Genomic DNA, 14,562 nt, shown 5'->3' on the forward strand with positions numbered 1-14,562 from the left:
CAAAACCCCACCCCCAAAAAAGCACCAGGCAACTGCTGGGAAGTGGTGGTAGAGCAGCCGCAGGCAAAAGTTGTACAAGGGATGTAAAAGGAAAGCAAAGGGTCACTGGAACATCAAGTTGAGCAGAGAGCTGCCTCTCCCCCCCCCCATTTATATTTCTATCTCTGTTCTCTCTTTCTATTCCTCCTCTCTTCACCATTACAAACACTGCGGCAACCATTTTGTTCCCCCAGACCCACGGAAAGGAGACTTGGTGGCGAGGAGAGAAACCCTTTTAAAATTATTAATAGTAATAAAATAAGAAAAATGGTAAGAGTCATGGTGACTATTTTAATGCTCCTTTAGCAGCCAGACTCTGCCATCCGCTTGAATTTTAAGAGTAGGGTTTTAGCTAATGGTTTCCCTCCTCCAGTGTGCTGGGCTGTTGTTGACAGAAAAACCTGTGTGGGAGACCCATGGTCACGTTCCGTAACAGCCAAGGCTCATGAACCGAGGAAGAAATTGCCATGAAATGAAAACATCTGTGAAGTTCATCTGAGCTGACCTACCCTGTACGGCCCCCCCCCCTTTTGGCATGTTGAATTGGCCACGGGCCCCATACCAGACCTCAGAACATCTTGGAATCTCTTCATCTCAAGCAGAAGCGGAAAACCTTTGTCCCTCTGAACACTGCTAAGCTTCAACTCCTCCAGCCCTGGAGAGCAGGGCCAGTGGGAGTCTGGAGGTCCAAAGGCTCTCCACTCCTTCTCTAAAGAGATGGACCAGGATGCAGTGGGTTAAAACAGAAGCCACATGCCAGCACTTTCACAAGACTGCAAACCCCGCTTAAAAAGACCACCACTTGGATTCAACTTATCCCACAGGGGTGGAAAATGCTTGGGCAACTAGTTCCTTGTTCCCAGAAGCCATGATATAGCATGTAGCACTCCTGTGACTGTTCGTGTTTTTACAGCAGAATTCGACCCTCCCTCCCTGTATCCTGTTGCTGCCCAGTCAGTTTTTACATAACCTTGTCTCTCCCTGCCCCACATCGCTCTCTTCTTCTTAACTGTTTTATACACTAGTTTTTAAATGATGCAGAGTGAGAACAGAGAACTGAAGAGATCAACGTCTCTGAATGAAGAGATCAAGGTTTCTGATTCAATTGCCTCCCCCCCTTAAGATCCTAGCAGTTACAGACACGCAGAAACACAAGCCATTGCATAGAGAGTGACTAATTCTCTTCCTTGGGAAACTTTTTCCCTCTCCAAGTAGGCATTTTTTATTTCTATATTTTTTTTTGCAAAAAGGCCAGTGGCGGGTGGGGTATTGGGGCAAACTTCTTACAGAATTTTCTTCTGCTGCAACAAAATTGGACTAATATCTCAGGCAGGGCTTCTGTTCAGAAAACTAGCTGTGTTCGTGATGGGATGCCAAGAGCCCTCTATTTGTTTTCCTCCTTTTTCACCTGCAATATTCCTACCCTCTCTCTGTGTGTGGGGGGGGGTGTCTCTCCCACTCTGTAGCTGTTATGCAGCAGCGATTATGCGAAATAGCATGTTTGTATCTGATTTGTTTAAAATAGCCATATTGAGAGTATTATTGTTTTTTTATGTAAAGAAAAGAAAAGCAGCATGAAATGATCCAAATCTACTTTGTAAACCCAAACCTCTCTCTAAAACTATCCCCCCCTGTTTTATTGTTTTCCAAGCCTTTTAAAAATCCTTTTGTGGCTTGGAGTTCTGTCTGTAAGTAACAATCCTTTCTCTCTCCACCCTCCCCCTTTCCTTTCTGATCTGTAAGTGTTGTGTTCCTTGGAGAAAAATTATTAAGTTATAATTTAAAATGATTAAATAAAAATAAAGATTTTTGAAATAACTTTTGAATTCTGCCTCCTAATTTTTATTTTCTACTGGCACTGTCAAAGGCCCTTGGGTTGCTCCCCCCTCCCCCATGCCAGTAGTTTGGGGGATGGAGGGAGAATTGCCAGCATAATTTCCTGGCCCTGTTCCTCTGCCTTGACAGAAGCCTATTGTGCAGGATTTGACATGGTGAAGCTTTTCCTGACATGCGGATGGGGGAGAAAATCTCAACTTCTGGATGGCAGCATGTCAGTGGGCTGTGAAAGGCAACAGAGCAGGTTGAGAAAATGCCATTGGCAATCTCCTCTGTGCTGCTGTTTTTCATTCCTTTCCATTATATTCTTCCCCTTTAGAATACAATATTGCCCAAGAACAATTTTGAGTGACGTTGCATTTGTAGGTGGGGGGTGGCTGTTGGAACACTCTGTAGAACTCAACTGAGCCTTTCACTTCCTGGTCCCTAAGCAGCAGAGTTCACTCAGTCTCCTGACACTATAGCTCATGTGAGGTCTTATACAGCCTCATAAAAACTGCTAATGGATTTCTCTCCCTCACTCAACAACATTTCCAGGGTGGCAAATTATAAAATGTGGTGGCAGAAAATGCAAATACAATACAGGAAAACCATTATAAAAATGACAGGGAGTTAATTCAGTGTGTCAGAATAACTCACTCCTGTGTACATGGGGTCCCCACTTGGGTATCAGAGCACCACAGGACTATGTCTGGTCCATATGTGTGAAAGCGAGAAAAATGGCCACCTTCCCCTAAACTGCTGCCCTCCAGAAGCTTTGGACTACAATTCCCATCAGCCTCAGTAAACAGCCATTCTGGATTTTTAGGTTTGGATGTTTAACGGATGTGCTGTTGCTGTTTGTCTCTCTCTCTCTCTCTCTCTCTCTCTCTCTATATATATATATATATATATATATATATCACGGTTGTTAGCAGTTTATTTATTTTTATTGTATTTTTATGTACTTTGTGGTGTGGGTGTAAAAAAAGAAGAAGCAAGGGGTAAGTAATACAAAACTGATGAAGCACACTTTGCTACTTCTGTGAGTTCCAGCAATGTTTAGTATACACACAAGATGGTACTGATAAAACATTTTATTGAGTCCTGGGTACAGGCAGCTGACTACTTAAGAGACTGCTGAGCACTGGCCACCCTGGCTGGGACTGATAGGAACTGGAGTCCAACAGCATACGGAGGGCCTGGATCAGGTTTCCCACCCCTGAAAGAGTGGTAAGCTGGTAATTTACTCCCCACAGAGCCTTCCCAACCACCCCCTGCTCACTGGCAGAGAATGTGGCTTCTCTGAAGAAGATCCCCATTTCAATCTCATCCATCTCTGGTTAAAGGACCTCAGGTAACAGGAATCTCAGGCAAAAGATCTTCATTGCTGGTGAGGGCCCTCCAGGTGTTTCAGACTACAACTCTCATCAACATCAATGGTCAACTTGGCTGATGTTGATTGGGGTTCTGGTCCAAAACATCTGGAGGACACCAGGTTACAGAAGGTAGACACCAGGTTATGGGAGGTAGACAGCTTCTGTCTATGTGGGTGACGACCTTGGATCGGAGCTCGTTCACATTTCATCTGGCATGGGAAAGGTCCCTGCAGAGCCTTTGTCCAGTGGCTGCCCTTTTCTGGCAAGCTGGTCCCCATACACCCACCATTGGTCTGTAGGATTTGGTTCTTTGAACACAGTGGGAATCCCCAGCTGGCTATAATCCCTCGGCTCCTGGATCATGTTGCCATCAGTCCATGAAACACGGGCAGCAGTCTCCCATTTCCTGCTGGTACTTCTTGTTGAACATCTCAATCTGCAGTGGGGAAAAGTGGTTCTTCCAGTCTCCAACAATACCTAAGAAGAACACAAAGGCATTGTCTGGCTGGGTCAGAGCACAGCAGACATCACCTTGTCCAGCAACATCTGGCCAGAGTCAGCAATTAGTGACCAAGGAGTGTGGGAAATGCAGATAGTGGATGCCTGTTTTATCTCGACAGGAATGGTGCTCTGCAGAACAGGGGCAGCCACACTAGCAGCCTTGCTCTGAGTTACTGCAGAGCAGGCTTCTGAGAGGGAACATGCAGGAGAAACTCTGCCACAGACTGCAGCAAACTAATACTGGGTTTGTTTTGAAGGAGCACAGAGCAGGGAGCAGCAGCTTTGCTGCAAAAGTTCCCACTCGCCCAGCCCTCCTTGTCTCCCCACCCACCTTTCCGCATGAACTGGCTCTTGCTTGGATCCATGATCTCATGAGGGACGAGTGTACCATTCACCATGGTGTTGTTTCTCATGGAAGCAAAACTACAATGCTTCTGGATGGAAGCCATCTGGCCTGGTTGCAAAGGGCAGTCAAGAAAGGCGCTCAGTCGCTCCACAGAGCCTTCCAGATCCTGGGGAAAGGGCAGGCAAGGAAATCCATTTTAGTTTCTCATTTTTCCCAATCTTAAGTTCAGCTCTGTGCATTTGTGCATTAGTGTGAGATTTATATTTTAAAAATGAAAATTCACCGGCGTTTTAGCTGTGAATCCCAATACACACACGTTTCTATGCAATTTTGCCTAATATAAACATTTTTGCAAAGCGGCTTTCTCTTAATATAATGCATGTCATTTTCAGTAATGTAATCATTTTAATGTAAGCTTTACTCAGGTTGGTGCATTTTTGTGGACCTTCCTTGTCTTGAGAACTGCGCTGCAAAATTCAGAGAAGTGCGGATTACAAAAGATTGCTGCTTCAGTTTGCGCATTGTTTCAGAACGTGCAAACTGAATTGAATTTATCTCTTATCCTTACCCTGGGATCACAGAAGTGAGTAGAGGGAAGAAGCTGGACCTTACAGGCTACATCCAGCTGTTGAGAGACACATAAAACACTCAAGGCGCAGGCCTGGGACACTCATTTGCCCCCGGGCAAATCAAGATGGGTAGGTGCCCAGGGTCTCACTGGCACTGAGCTTTGCAGCATGTCCAGCTACTCTGCAAAGTTGGGGTTTTTTTTAAAGCTAGAAAAGGGAACAGAGGAAGCTTATACCTAGTTAGACCATTGGCCCACCTAGCTCAGTATTGTCTACACTTACTGGGAACAGCACTCTGTCGGAGCCAGCCGTTACAAATGGCGCTTTTTAGCATAAAATAAGGACACTGTGAAACAGCTGTATTTCCATGGACGGAGGGCAGCTCATTCAGACTTCTATCCTCTCCGGTCACTTTTTATTGTTCTTTGTTCTCTCCTCCAGCATGGCCGTTTGCCAGTGTCTCACGTTACCTACATCCGGTCCTGGCTTTAACCCACCCACAAACCATATAGGGTTACACTGCCCAGAGGAAATACAACTCCGTTTAGGTCAATACATTCCAATGCATTGTAAAGCTCAGAGTGCTGGTCAGCCGAGGTCAGGGGGCACCCTGCAATATTACAAGCCTTTACCGTGGCTATATGACTCCCACAGCACTCAAGGGTTTCAGGCAAGGATCTCTCTCAACCCTACCTAGAGAGGCTGGGGATTGAACCAGGGGCCTTCTGAATGAAAGGCAGTAGCTCTGCTGCTAAGCTATGGCAAAACAATACAGGGAATGTAGCTCCCTGATACTGTCTATACATTGATTAGCAGAGACTCTCCAGAGTTTCAGATGGGCCTTCCTCAGCCCCACCTGGAAACGCCACGGATTGAACCTGGAGTCTTCTGCATGCAAAGCAGGGTCTCTGCTGCTAATCTGCAGCCCTTCCTCAAGCATCACCATCCAACCTGTTCCCTGAGCTGCCTGCATGAACCTGTCACTCCAGGGCAATTGCTCACACCCACCCTCCCAAACCAAGACTTCCCACCTGCTCTCCAAACAAAAGGCCCACAGACAAGGCTGCATCAACTTAACCACCCATATCATGGGGGGGGGGGCTAGGTAGGCAAACTAAGGCCCGGGGGCCAGATCTGGCCCGATTGCCTTCTAAATCCGGCCCGCAGACGGTCCGGGAATCAGCGTGTTTTTACATGAGTAGAATGTGTGCTTTTATTTAAAATGCATCTCTGGGTTATGTGTCGGGCATAGGAATTTGTTCACACACACCCCCAATATATTCCGGCCCCCAACAAGGTCTGAGGGACAGTGGGTCGGCCCCTGCTGAAAATGTTTGCTGACCCCTGGGCTAGGGGAAATCACCTGATGCAGTTCCTCGTAGGTGATGTAGAAAACATCCAACTCCTCCTTGCAGCTGAGCCAGCCTCTGGTGTGTTCAAACCAGGAGCCATAGTGCACTGTGTGGGCCAGGACAGAAGAGATGGGTCAGAGGGGGAAAGCAGTGTCTTTGCCTTCAACATTGCATTAATCTTTCTCAGTCTGGGGCGACCTTCCGAGGGCCACATGGCAGCAGTGGCAGGACCAGATGCAAAAGTGGTTGAGGTAATGACTGTAAATGTTACCTTTATACAGAGTAGGCTACTTTCAACACACAACGCTCTAACCTCCATCCACAAAAGCAAGTGGCATGATCAGAATTCAAGGACACATTCCAGCCCAGCAAAAACACTCTGGGACTGGTGCGGGGTGTGTTTGACTGGGGAGAGTTCCAAGGGCCACATAGAGAGGCTCTGGGTCTGATGTTTTCCATCCCTGCAATAATGCCAGCCAGCCAGTCTACAGGTCTCCCTGGAGGGTAGGGTCCATTCCACCCTCACGCCCTTTGCTGAGATTTCAGAATGTGGTTAATCCAGTGGCTCTGGCTCATTTAAGCAAAGGTAAATAGCAAAGTGTGCAGTGTTGCTCTGAATCAACAAATCTCCCCTAGTAATGCAGGGAACAGACTCCCCATCTAAAACAGGAAGAATCAAAACCAGTGATCTGGCACAGGTGGAGTTGCCGCATAGAATAGAATAGAATAGAAGAATAGAATAGAATAGAATAGAATAGAATAGAATAGAATAGAATAGAATAGAATAGAATAGAATAGAAAGTGTACTGTGCCTTTAACATTAGTGGTGTGACAGGCAGAAGTTCCATAGGTGCAAGGATCCTTCCTATTCTCTGTCACAGCAAGCTGTCTCAACTGGATTTCTGATTAAATAAAGGTGGTCTCAATAACTACCAGTTCAAGCAAGTTAGAAGCTGGGTTTATTTAGGGGTTCTGCTTTTCAGAACTGCCACTTTGCAATGACTAAAATCACACAGCTCCAAGGCTTTGCAAACTGCAGTGAACTTTGCTAGGATCAAAAGGGAAACCTGACCTCTGCTGTCCTGTGGGTGTTTGCTAGAAAAGTGTTTCATAAGCTCATATTAAAAGGGCAGAAGTTCGGGAAGGTATCCAAGCTAACACAGCTGGAAATTTAAGAAGCTACATTCCCTTAGAGTGACCCTCCTAGAATCTCAGTACAAACCTCAGAGGGCAGAAATCAAACAGCTGCTTATTATGGTTTCATATTTGTGTAAGAATTTCAATTACTATTTTAAATTGTTTTAAAATGGAGGCTGCCCCCAAATGTTTTATTTTTATTTATTTATTTTTCAAAAAAAACAAACAAACTGGATTTCAAAGAGAAAAAGACACTACTGGTAGCAGTAGGGATCCCAGATTGTAATAATAATATGACACTTCTAGTGGTACTAGAGATTCCAAATAGAAGCAGTAAGTTGTAGTAGTACTAAGATTGTACTGGTAGCACTAGAGATCCCAGAGTAAAATAAAAATGCGAGCAAATGTAAGGTTTACAAAGAGGCACTATTGGTAGCAGCAAAGATCCCAGATAGCACACAGGGAGAGAAGTTATATGTTCTTTTACTGTGTTATTGTGACCTTAAATCTCAGCTTTTATGAGTTTCCTCATGGCTTTTTAGCAGCAATGATGACACTGGAGGGAACTGAATTTCTGTTGCTGCAGGTAGCATCATTATGGGCCCAGCCCTCAGTGCTGCTGGGTATTTAAATGACTCCAGGGCACAGGCCCACAGTGCAAATTTGCATAAAATTTGTATATGCTAATTTACAGGTACAATTTCAAAATCAGGCCAGATTCCAGAGGTGGGAAATACAAACTCTGCCTTTTGCTTACTCTGAGGAATGGGATGCTAACAGGTTTTCCAGGGCCCAGTACACTGTGGATAGGGCCCTCTGCAACTTAAGGTGACTGGGGTCTCCATGACACTCTGTGTCTTGCAGCGCACCCAGCTGCCCTAGGAAACACCCTGGGCACAGTGTTGCTGCCAAGAGAAATGACCCAGCAACTAGTTTAGAGAACAGATGAGAAAGATGTGAAGTTTATAAAATTACGCACAGCACAGAGAAAGTGGATAGAGAAAATGTTTTCAACCCTCTCTCTCAATGCTAGAAATCATGGATGTCCAATGAAGCTGAATGTTTGGAGATTCGAGACAGACAAAAGAAAGGACTTCTTCACGCAGCACATTAAACTATGGATCTCGCTCTCAAAGTGGGCAGTGGTGGATGGCTTTGAAAGAGGACTCGACACATTCATAGAGAATAAGGCTCTCCACAGTCAGAGGCAGTGATGCTTCTGAAATATCAGTTGCTGGAAAGCACACAGGAAGGGAGAGGGCTGTTGTGCTCAGGCCGCTGGAAGGTTACCCAAAGGGAATGTGCCTCTCAGACAGAAAAAGGTTCCCCACCCCTGGGCTACACTGACAGGCTCTCTGGGGTTTCAGACATGCGTCTCTTCTGGAGGTGCTGTGAATTGAATCCAGGACCTTTCACCACTGAACTTTGGCCCTTCCTCTATTAGGTAGAAGTATCTGTACCATCTCAAAACTACATATTCCCAGGTGGCTCTGGGGTGTGTGTGTGATTGAAGCCATGATAGTTAAGGCATTGTTAGGCAGGCAGCCCAAATGACACCTGTGACGCAGAGATGCCCCACCTGACTCACACACCTGTGCCATCCAAGAAGTTGAGGAGGAACTCATCAAAGGTGCCAGGGTCAGGGAAGAATTTGGCCATCCTGCAGAAGTGATAGAAGGACACAGCAACATCTTTGGGGTTTCTGGTCAGGTGGATCACCTGCTGGAGCAAATGAAGAGGCAGAGGGCACACGCCATGTAGGTCAACACGACACAGCCCAGGTGGAAAGGATGAAAAGCACCCCTCCATTTTCCTCCCCCTCCATAACAAGAGCCAACCAAGCAGCCCCACAATGGCCACCTCAGTGCCTCTGGGAAGCCCACAAACAAGACCCTCCTGCTGCGGTTGTTCCCCAGGAACTGGTGCCCAGAGGCATACAATATATGAATCTAGAGACTGCATAGAGCCATCATGACTAATAGTAGCCACGGATAGCCTTATCCCCCTTGAAGTTGTCTTAACTCCAAATTTTAAAGCCATCTAAGGCTGCATACAAACCATAGTGTTTAAAGCACATTTCCAGGATAAACTGTAGCTTACCCTGCATAGAATTAAAATTCCCAGCACCCTTAACAAACTACAGCTCTCAGGATTATTCGGAGGAAGTGTCCTTTAAATGTATGGTGTGCATGCAACCTAAGCGGCCAAGGCTCTTCCTATATTTTTATTCCCCACCCCGTTTACAAAATTCAATGAAATTTGTAAAAAAAAAAAAATACAAAACATAAAGTGTTGTCTTCCAGGACAAATACATGTACACATGTTAAGTCTTGTATGCAGTCATCCACATGACATCAAAACAGACCTGAAAAATGTTTTACATTACAGATTAAACTCACATCCATAGGGTATTCTTCAATCTAAAGTGTTAAGATAATTTCTCCATAGTGGATGCTTTGACTGAGACAGAAGGAATCCCGCTGTACTGTTGTTAATAAACGACATGAATCGAGACCATAATGTCAAATCCATCTTTCTTCTTATCTTTTTGAGAGGGCTGCTGGTTGCCAATAAGTTTCCTTAAGTTAAAATGCCTGGTGGGAAATCTTGGAGAGCTGCTGGCAGTCCAAGTGTTAATGACTTGGGGTGGGGAACCCCTTTTCGGTTCAAGGGTCGCATTCCCTTCTGGGGAGATTTCTGGGGGCCACATGCCAGTGGTGGGCGTGGCAAGAGGCAAAAGTGGGTGGGGCAAAGGGGTGCAAGTTTTACCTTTGAACAGTAGCATAGTTTCCACACACATTCTCGCTCCCTTCTCTGTTCTCTATCCAGCCAAGCAAGAGTTCAAGGATATATTCCTGCTGAGCAAAAACACCCAACGAGGGTGTGCAGCAGGGCCAGTGAGGGGGTGTGGCTTAGGGAGAGCTGGTGTGCTGCGGGGAGGGACCCAGGGGCCAGTTAGAGAGGCCTGAGCTTCCCCATGCCTGATGTAGCCAACACTGAGCCTTGAAAAAGGCAGCTGCTTATGTTCCAACAGAAGGGAATGGCCGAGGGGCTCAGGAGGAAACAGCCATGAAGGCTGCTGCTGCTGCCACCCCCGGACATCTGCCGCCTGAGACGGTTACCTAATGGTAGGGCCAGCCCTGTCCTGATGCCATGAGAAATATGGCCAAGTATGGGATCTCCTTGCACATACCTTGGGCTTAGCTTTCCTCAGAGAAGCTGATAACACACAGTAGGGCAAATGGGTGGTGAGGAGGCGAGGTCCTTCTGTCTCCTGGAGAATCTCTGAGAAGTAAGTGTGCTCCAGCCATGGGTTCCGGGTCCAGTTGGGGATGTTCTTGGCAGGCTGAGGGTCTCCTTTGCTGTAGATTAAGGTCAGGATCTCCTGCATCCAGGTGGTGCCTAGAGGGGAGGACAAGAACATCAGCAGGGGAAGGCCTCTGACCTCCAACCACTGCATGACCTCCAGGGACAACCTCATAAATGGCAGGCTTGTTAAATATAAGGACTGCAATTGTTTTTGTTGCAAGGAAGAAGGCTTCTTCATATAGGGTTACAGACTACCGAAGGCAGTCTTTGGTCCACCTTTGGTCACATCCACACTATACATGTGAAGTACATTTAAAGCAAATGATTTCCACCAAAGGATCCTGGGACCTGTAGTTTCACCCCTCACAGAATAACAGTTCCCAGGAGTCACCATCCTGTTGCAAAACTGAGCCACTGGTTAGGCCACTGGTTCCATGCAGCTTTGAAGGCCAAAGTGTGATGCTGGGACCAGCCCACTGCTACGAACCTGGAGCAACCCAATGTGCCAGGTGATGACCATGATTAAAATCAAGATGGACTCCCTCTTTGCACTGCCTGGGTTTTCACTAGACACCACCTATCTCCCACACTCAAAGTTATCACACTATCTTTTTTTAAAAAATATTTTTTTATTAACTTTCTTTTCTGTCATTACAAATATCTCATATCAGTAACATACATATTACACATCTTCACCCCTACCCTCCCGGGCTTCTTTCAGCTTCCATTTCTGGTTTGTTACCCCCTTACTGCATACTGCTATTTCTTACAATCCACTATATCATTTCTTCATTATTTTAAATGTTCTCTATCAATAAAGATGGGAGTGTTTATTTAAATCCTGTCATCAAGTCAATGTTTTTTCTTTGTTTCTGCAAATATGTTATAAAAGGTTCCCACTCTTTTTCAAAGTCACTGTTGTCCTTTTCACGTAGTCTATCCATCAGTTTTGCCAGTTCCGCATAATTCATCAATTTCTCTTGCCATTGTTCATTTGTTGGAATTTCTCTAGTCTTCCAGTTTTGTGCTATCAAAATTCTGGCCGCTGTAGTAGCATACATAAATAATGTCCTTTTCTCTTTCGGCAGATCTTGACCTAAAATACCTAACAGGAAGGCTCCTGGTTGTTTAAAAAGTTATCACACTATCTAAGGATGGGTGAGACATTTGGTTTGGTTTGCATTTTACCACAAACTTTTCTAGTCTGCACATCTCAAACAGAGTGCAAATGAAAACAGAGGTATCTTTTGAAATCCGTCCTTTTCTCAATTTTGCAGTGCAGTTTTCTAAGCAAATAAAGTGTACAGTTCAAAATGCTGAGCCTTATGTGGCTCATGTCCACAATAACCTCCTCTCCCCACAAGAACTTACCTGGACCCTATGATCGTTATCTGAGGCCCTTCTTTGTGTGCCCCCATCACAGGAGGCTTGGAGGGTGACAACACACAAACAGGCCTTTTCACTGGAGGACCCCTGTTTGTGGAATGCCCTCCCCAGAGAGGTACACCTGGTGCCATCTTCATACTGTTTTAGGCACTGGACAAAGACTTTTATTTTTCCCCCCCCTGGATTTTTGCCCTCTGATTTGAGGATGCCATGGCCTCTTTTCATGGGGTAGGGCTTGTAGTCTTGCCTTTTCGTTTGTGTTTTTAGTCTTTTATTTGAATTGTTGTGGTTTTAGGTTGTTATTGTTGTTTTTAATTGGTTTTAATGTAGGTTGCTTTGAGTTACTTGGTAAGAGTACAATAAAATATAACACAAAACTGTGTATATAAGTGAAAGTGTGCCTAAAACTCCATATACTAATGAGAATAATATAGAAAGATGCCTATGATGGGGAAATTGCTTGCAAAAGCCTTCATGTAAAGCAAAATTGCATATATATATATTAGGAGAAATGTACACTAAGTACACATTTGCCCCACACATTTAAAACAGAACCATGCCACTTTAAACAGTCATGGCTTCCTCCAAAGAGTCCTGTTTCGTTAAGTTTCTTAAGGGTGCTAAAAATCGTTAGGAGGCAATTATCCCAATTGTTCACCTCACAGAGCTACAATTGCCAGAGTTCCCTGTGAAGAGGGATTGGTTGTTAAACCACTCTGGGAATTGTAGCTCTGGAAGAGGAAGAGGAGTCCTTTAACAGAAGGGCCCAGATTCAATCCCCAGCATCTCCAGGTATGGCTGGGACAGAACCTTCACTGAAATCCTGGAGGGCCGCTGCCAGTCACAGAAGACAACACTGGACTAGATAGACCAAGCTCTGACAGTGGAAGACAGCTTCCTATGCAGCTAAGAGATCTTTGTGGCTCAGGGGTACAACATCTGCTTTGCATGAGCCTGTCTTAGTTTCAATCCAGAGCATTTCCAGATAGACCTGGGAGAGAGAGACCCCTGCCTGAAACCCTGGAGGGCCCCATCAGCTCAGTAGACCAGTGGTCTGACCAAGGCTGTATACACACACTCATTTACCCGCAATCCATATCTAACCTGTACTTAACCTGTTGTTTCTTGCAAAACACCCCATTCTGATGGGCTTTCCCCTAAATAAACCCTACCGTATTTACTCAGGTCTAACGCGCCATGGAAGGGACGCGGGTGGCGCTGTGGGCTAAAGCCTCAGCGCCTAGGGCTTGCCGATCGAAAGGTCGGCGGTTCGAATCCCCGCGGCGGGGTGCGCTCCCGCTGCTCGGTCCCAGCGCCTGCCCACCTAGCAGTTTGAAAGCACCCCCGGGGGCAAGTAGATAAATAGGTACCGCTTACCAGCGGGAAGGTAAACGGCGTTCCGTGTGCGGTTCTGGCTCGCCAGAGCAGCGTTGTCACGCTGGCCACGTGACCCGGAAGTGTCTCCGGACAGCGCTGGCCCCCGGCCAATAGATGTGAGATGGGCGCACAAACCCCAGAGTCTGGCAAGACTGGCCCGTTCGGGCAGGGGTACCTTTACCTTTACCTTTTAACGCGCCATGGAATCTAATGCACCCCTCGATTTTTGCAACGTAATAAAGGTGAGCATTAAATTCGAGTAAAGGGTAAATTAATATGGTAATTAAAATAAAAAGGAAGAAGGAGGGTGACCTAGCTATGTTTCAAGCTAGCCATTTGTACACAGAATAAAGCAACTCCCTAAGTTCCTGTTTCAGCCCAATGCTTTTGCTGCAGACAGAAAGGAGGGCAGGAGGTCGGTGAGCCTCTGAGGGGCTTTTCCCTCCACTGCCCTGCCTCACACAGCCCTTACCTGATTTGGGGTAGGTAACCAGGAGGACATCAGTGCTGCAGAACGGGAAAGTGCTGGCAAAGTTCAGGGACGCCTGTGTGTGGAGATGGCCAGGCAGGCTGAGGCCGGCAAAAGTCTCCGTTACATCCAGCCTGTACATACTTGCTGGGTTGCAGCAGTGTGTGGGGAGAAAAGCAGCAGCAGGCGCGGAAAGGAGAGCTCCCTTCTTCCTCCCCGCCCCAGACTCCGGGCTGGGGGGCGGAGCGAGAGCTTCAGAGAGGCTGCTTCTGTTTAAGACTCGCATTTTGTGACTGGTACACTCTTTACTCTCTTAACTTAAGTTACCCACCCACCCCAAAAAAAAGCCAGCGTTCTAGTTTGTGTGTGTGTGTGTGTGTGTGTGTGTGAATGACATTCGTTGTGAATGTAATTGTGCAGCTAAACAGCTTGCAAGCCTTGCTGTGGTCTGTTTCATGAGAGAGAGGATGATGGCAATAAATCTGCTAGACTTTAAAGAAGCAGCAAGACTCTTTTGTTGCTTAGGTAGCTGGGTGCCCCTGAAATAAGGGCAGAAACCAGAGGCGGGGGGGGGGCTGATTGCGTCCTCCGTGTGCCTCTCTCTGCAAATTAATTTTACAGTGTGCTCAACCCGCTCTTTGGTACAGCGAAGCTCATGGGGCGACATGATGCCTGCAAATACAGTGGTATCTCGGGTTACATATGCTTCAGGTTACACACTCCACTAAGCCAGAAATAGTGCTTCAGGTTAAGAACTTTGCTTCAGGATAAGAACAGAAATCGGGCTCTGGCAGCGCGGTGGCAGCAGGAAGCCCCATTAGCTAAAGTGGTGCTTCAGGTTAAGAACAGTTTCAGGTTAAGTACAGACCTCCAGAGCGAATTA

The 14,562-nt window shown here is 46.3% G+C and overlaps 1 protein-coding gene across 2 annotated transcripts; it reads right to left on the bottom strand.

Annotated features, from left to right (window-relative positions):
• Positions 1-2,935: 2,935 nt before the first annotated feature.
• Positions 2,936-13,873, bottom strand: LOC309538237 (sulfotransferase 2B1-like). 2 transcript variants are annotated; one of them, XM_082233576.1, is made up of 6 exons: positions 13,683-13,873; positions 10,332-10,540; positions 8,731-8,860; positions 6,013-6,107; positions 4,066-4,246; positions 2,936-3,710 (listed from the first exon to the last, which is right to left on the bottom strand). In XM_082233576.1, the coding sequence occupies exons 1-6, from the start codon at positions 13,819-13,821 to the stop codon at positions 3,604-3,606; spliced, it is 861 nt and encodes a 286-aa protein (XP_082089702.1). In that variant the 5' UTR covers positions 13,822-13,873; the 3' UTR covers positions 2,936-3,603. The 2 variants fall into 2 exon arrangements, with proteins under 2 accessions (XP_082089702.1, XP_082089703.1); XM_082233577.1 differs by having other exon boundaries at positions 8,731-8,857; positions 13,683-13,872.
• Positions 13,874-14,562: the final 689 nt, after the last annotated feature.

This window comes from Podarcis vaucheri (assembly GCF_965113315.1).
Source record: "Podarcis vaucheri genome assembly, chromosome: 7".
Taxonomy (NCBI): domain Eukaryota; kingdom Metazoa; phylum Chordata; class Lepidosauria; order Squamata; family Lacertidae; genus Podarcis; species Podarcis vaucheri.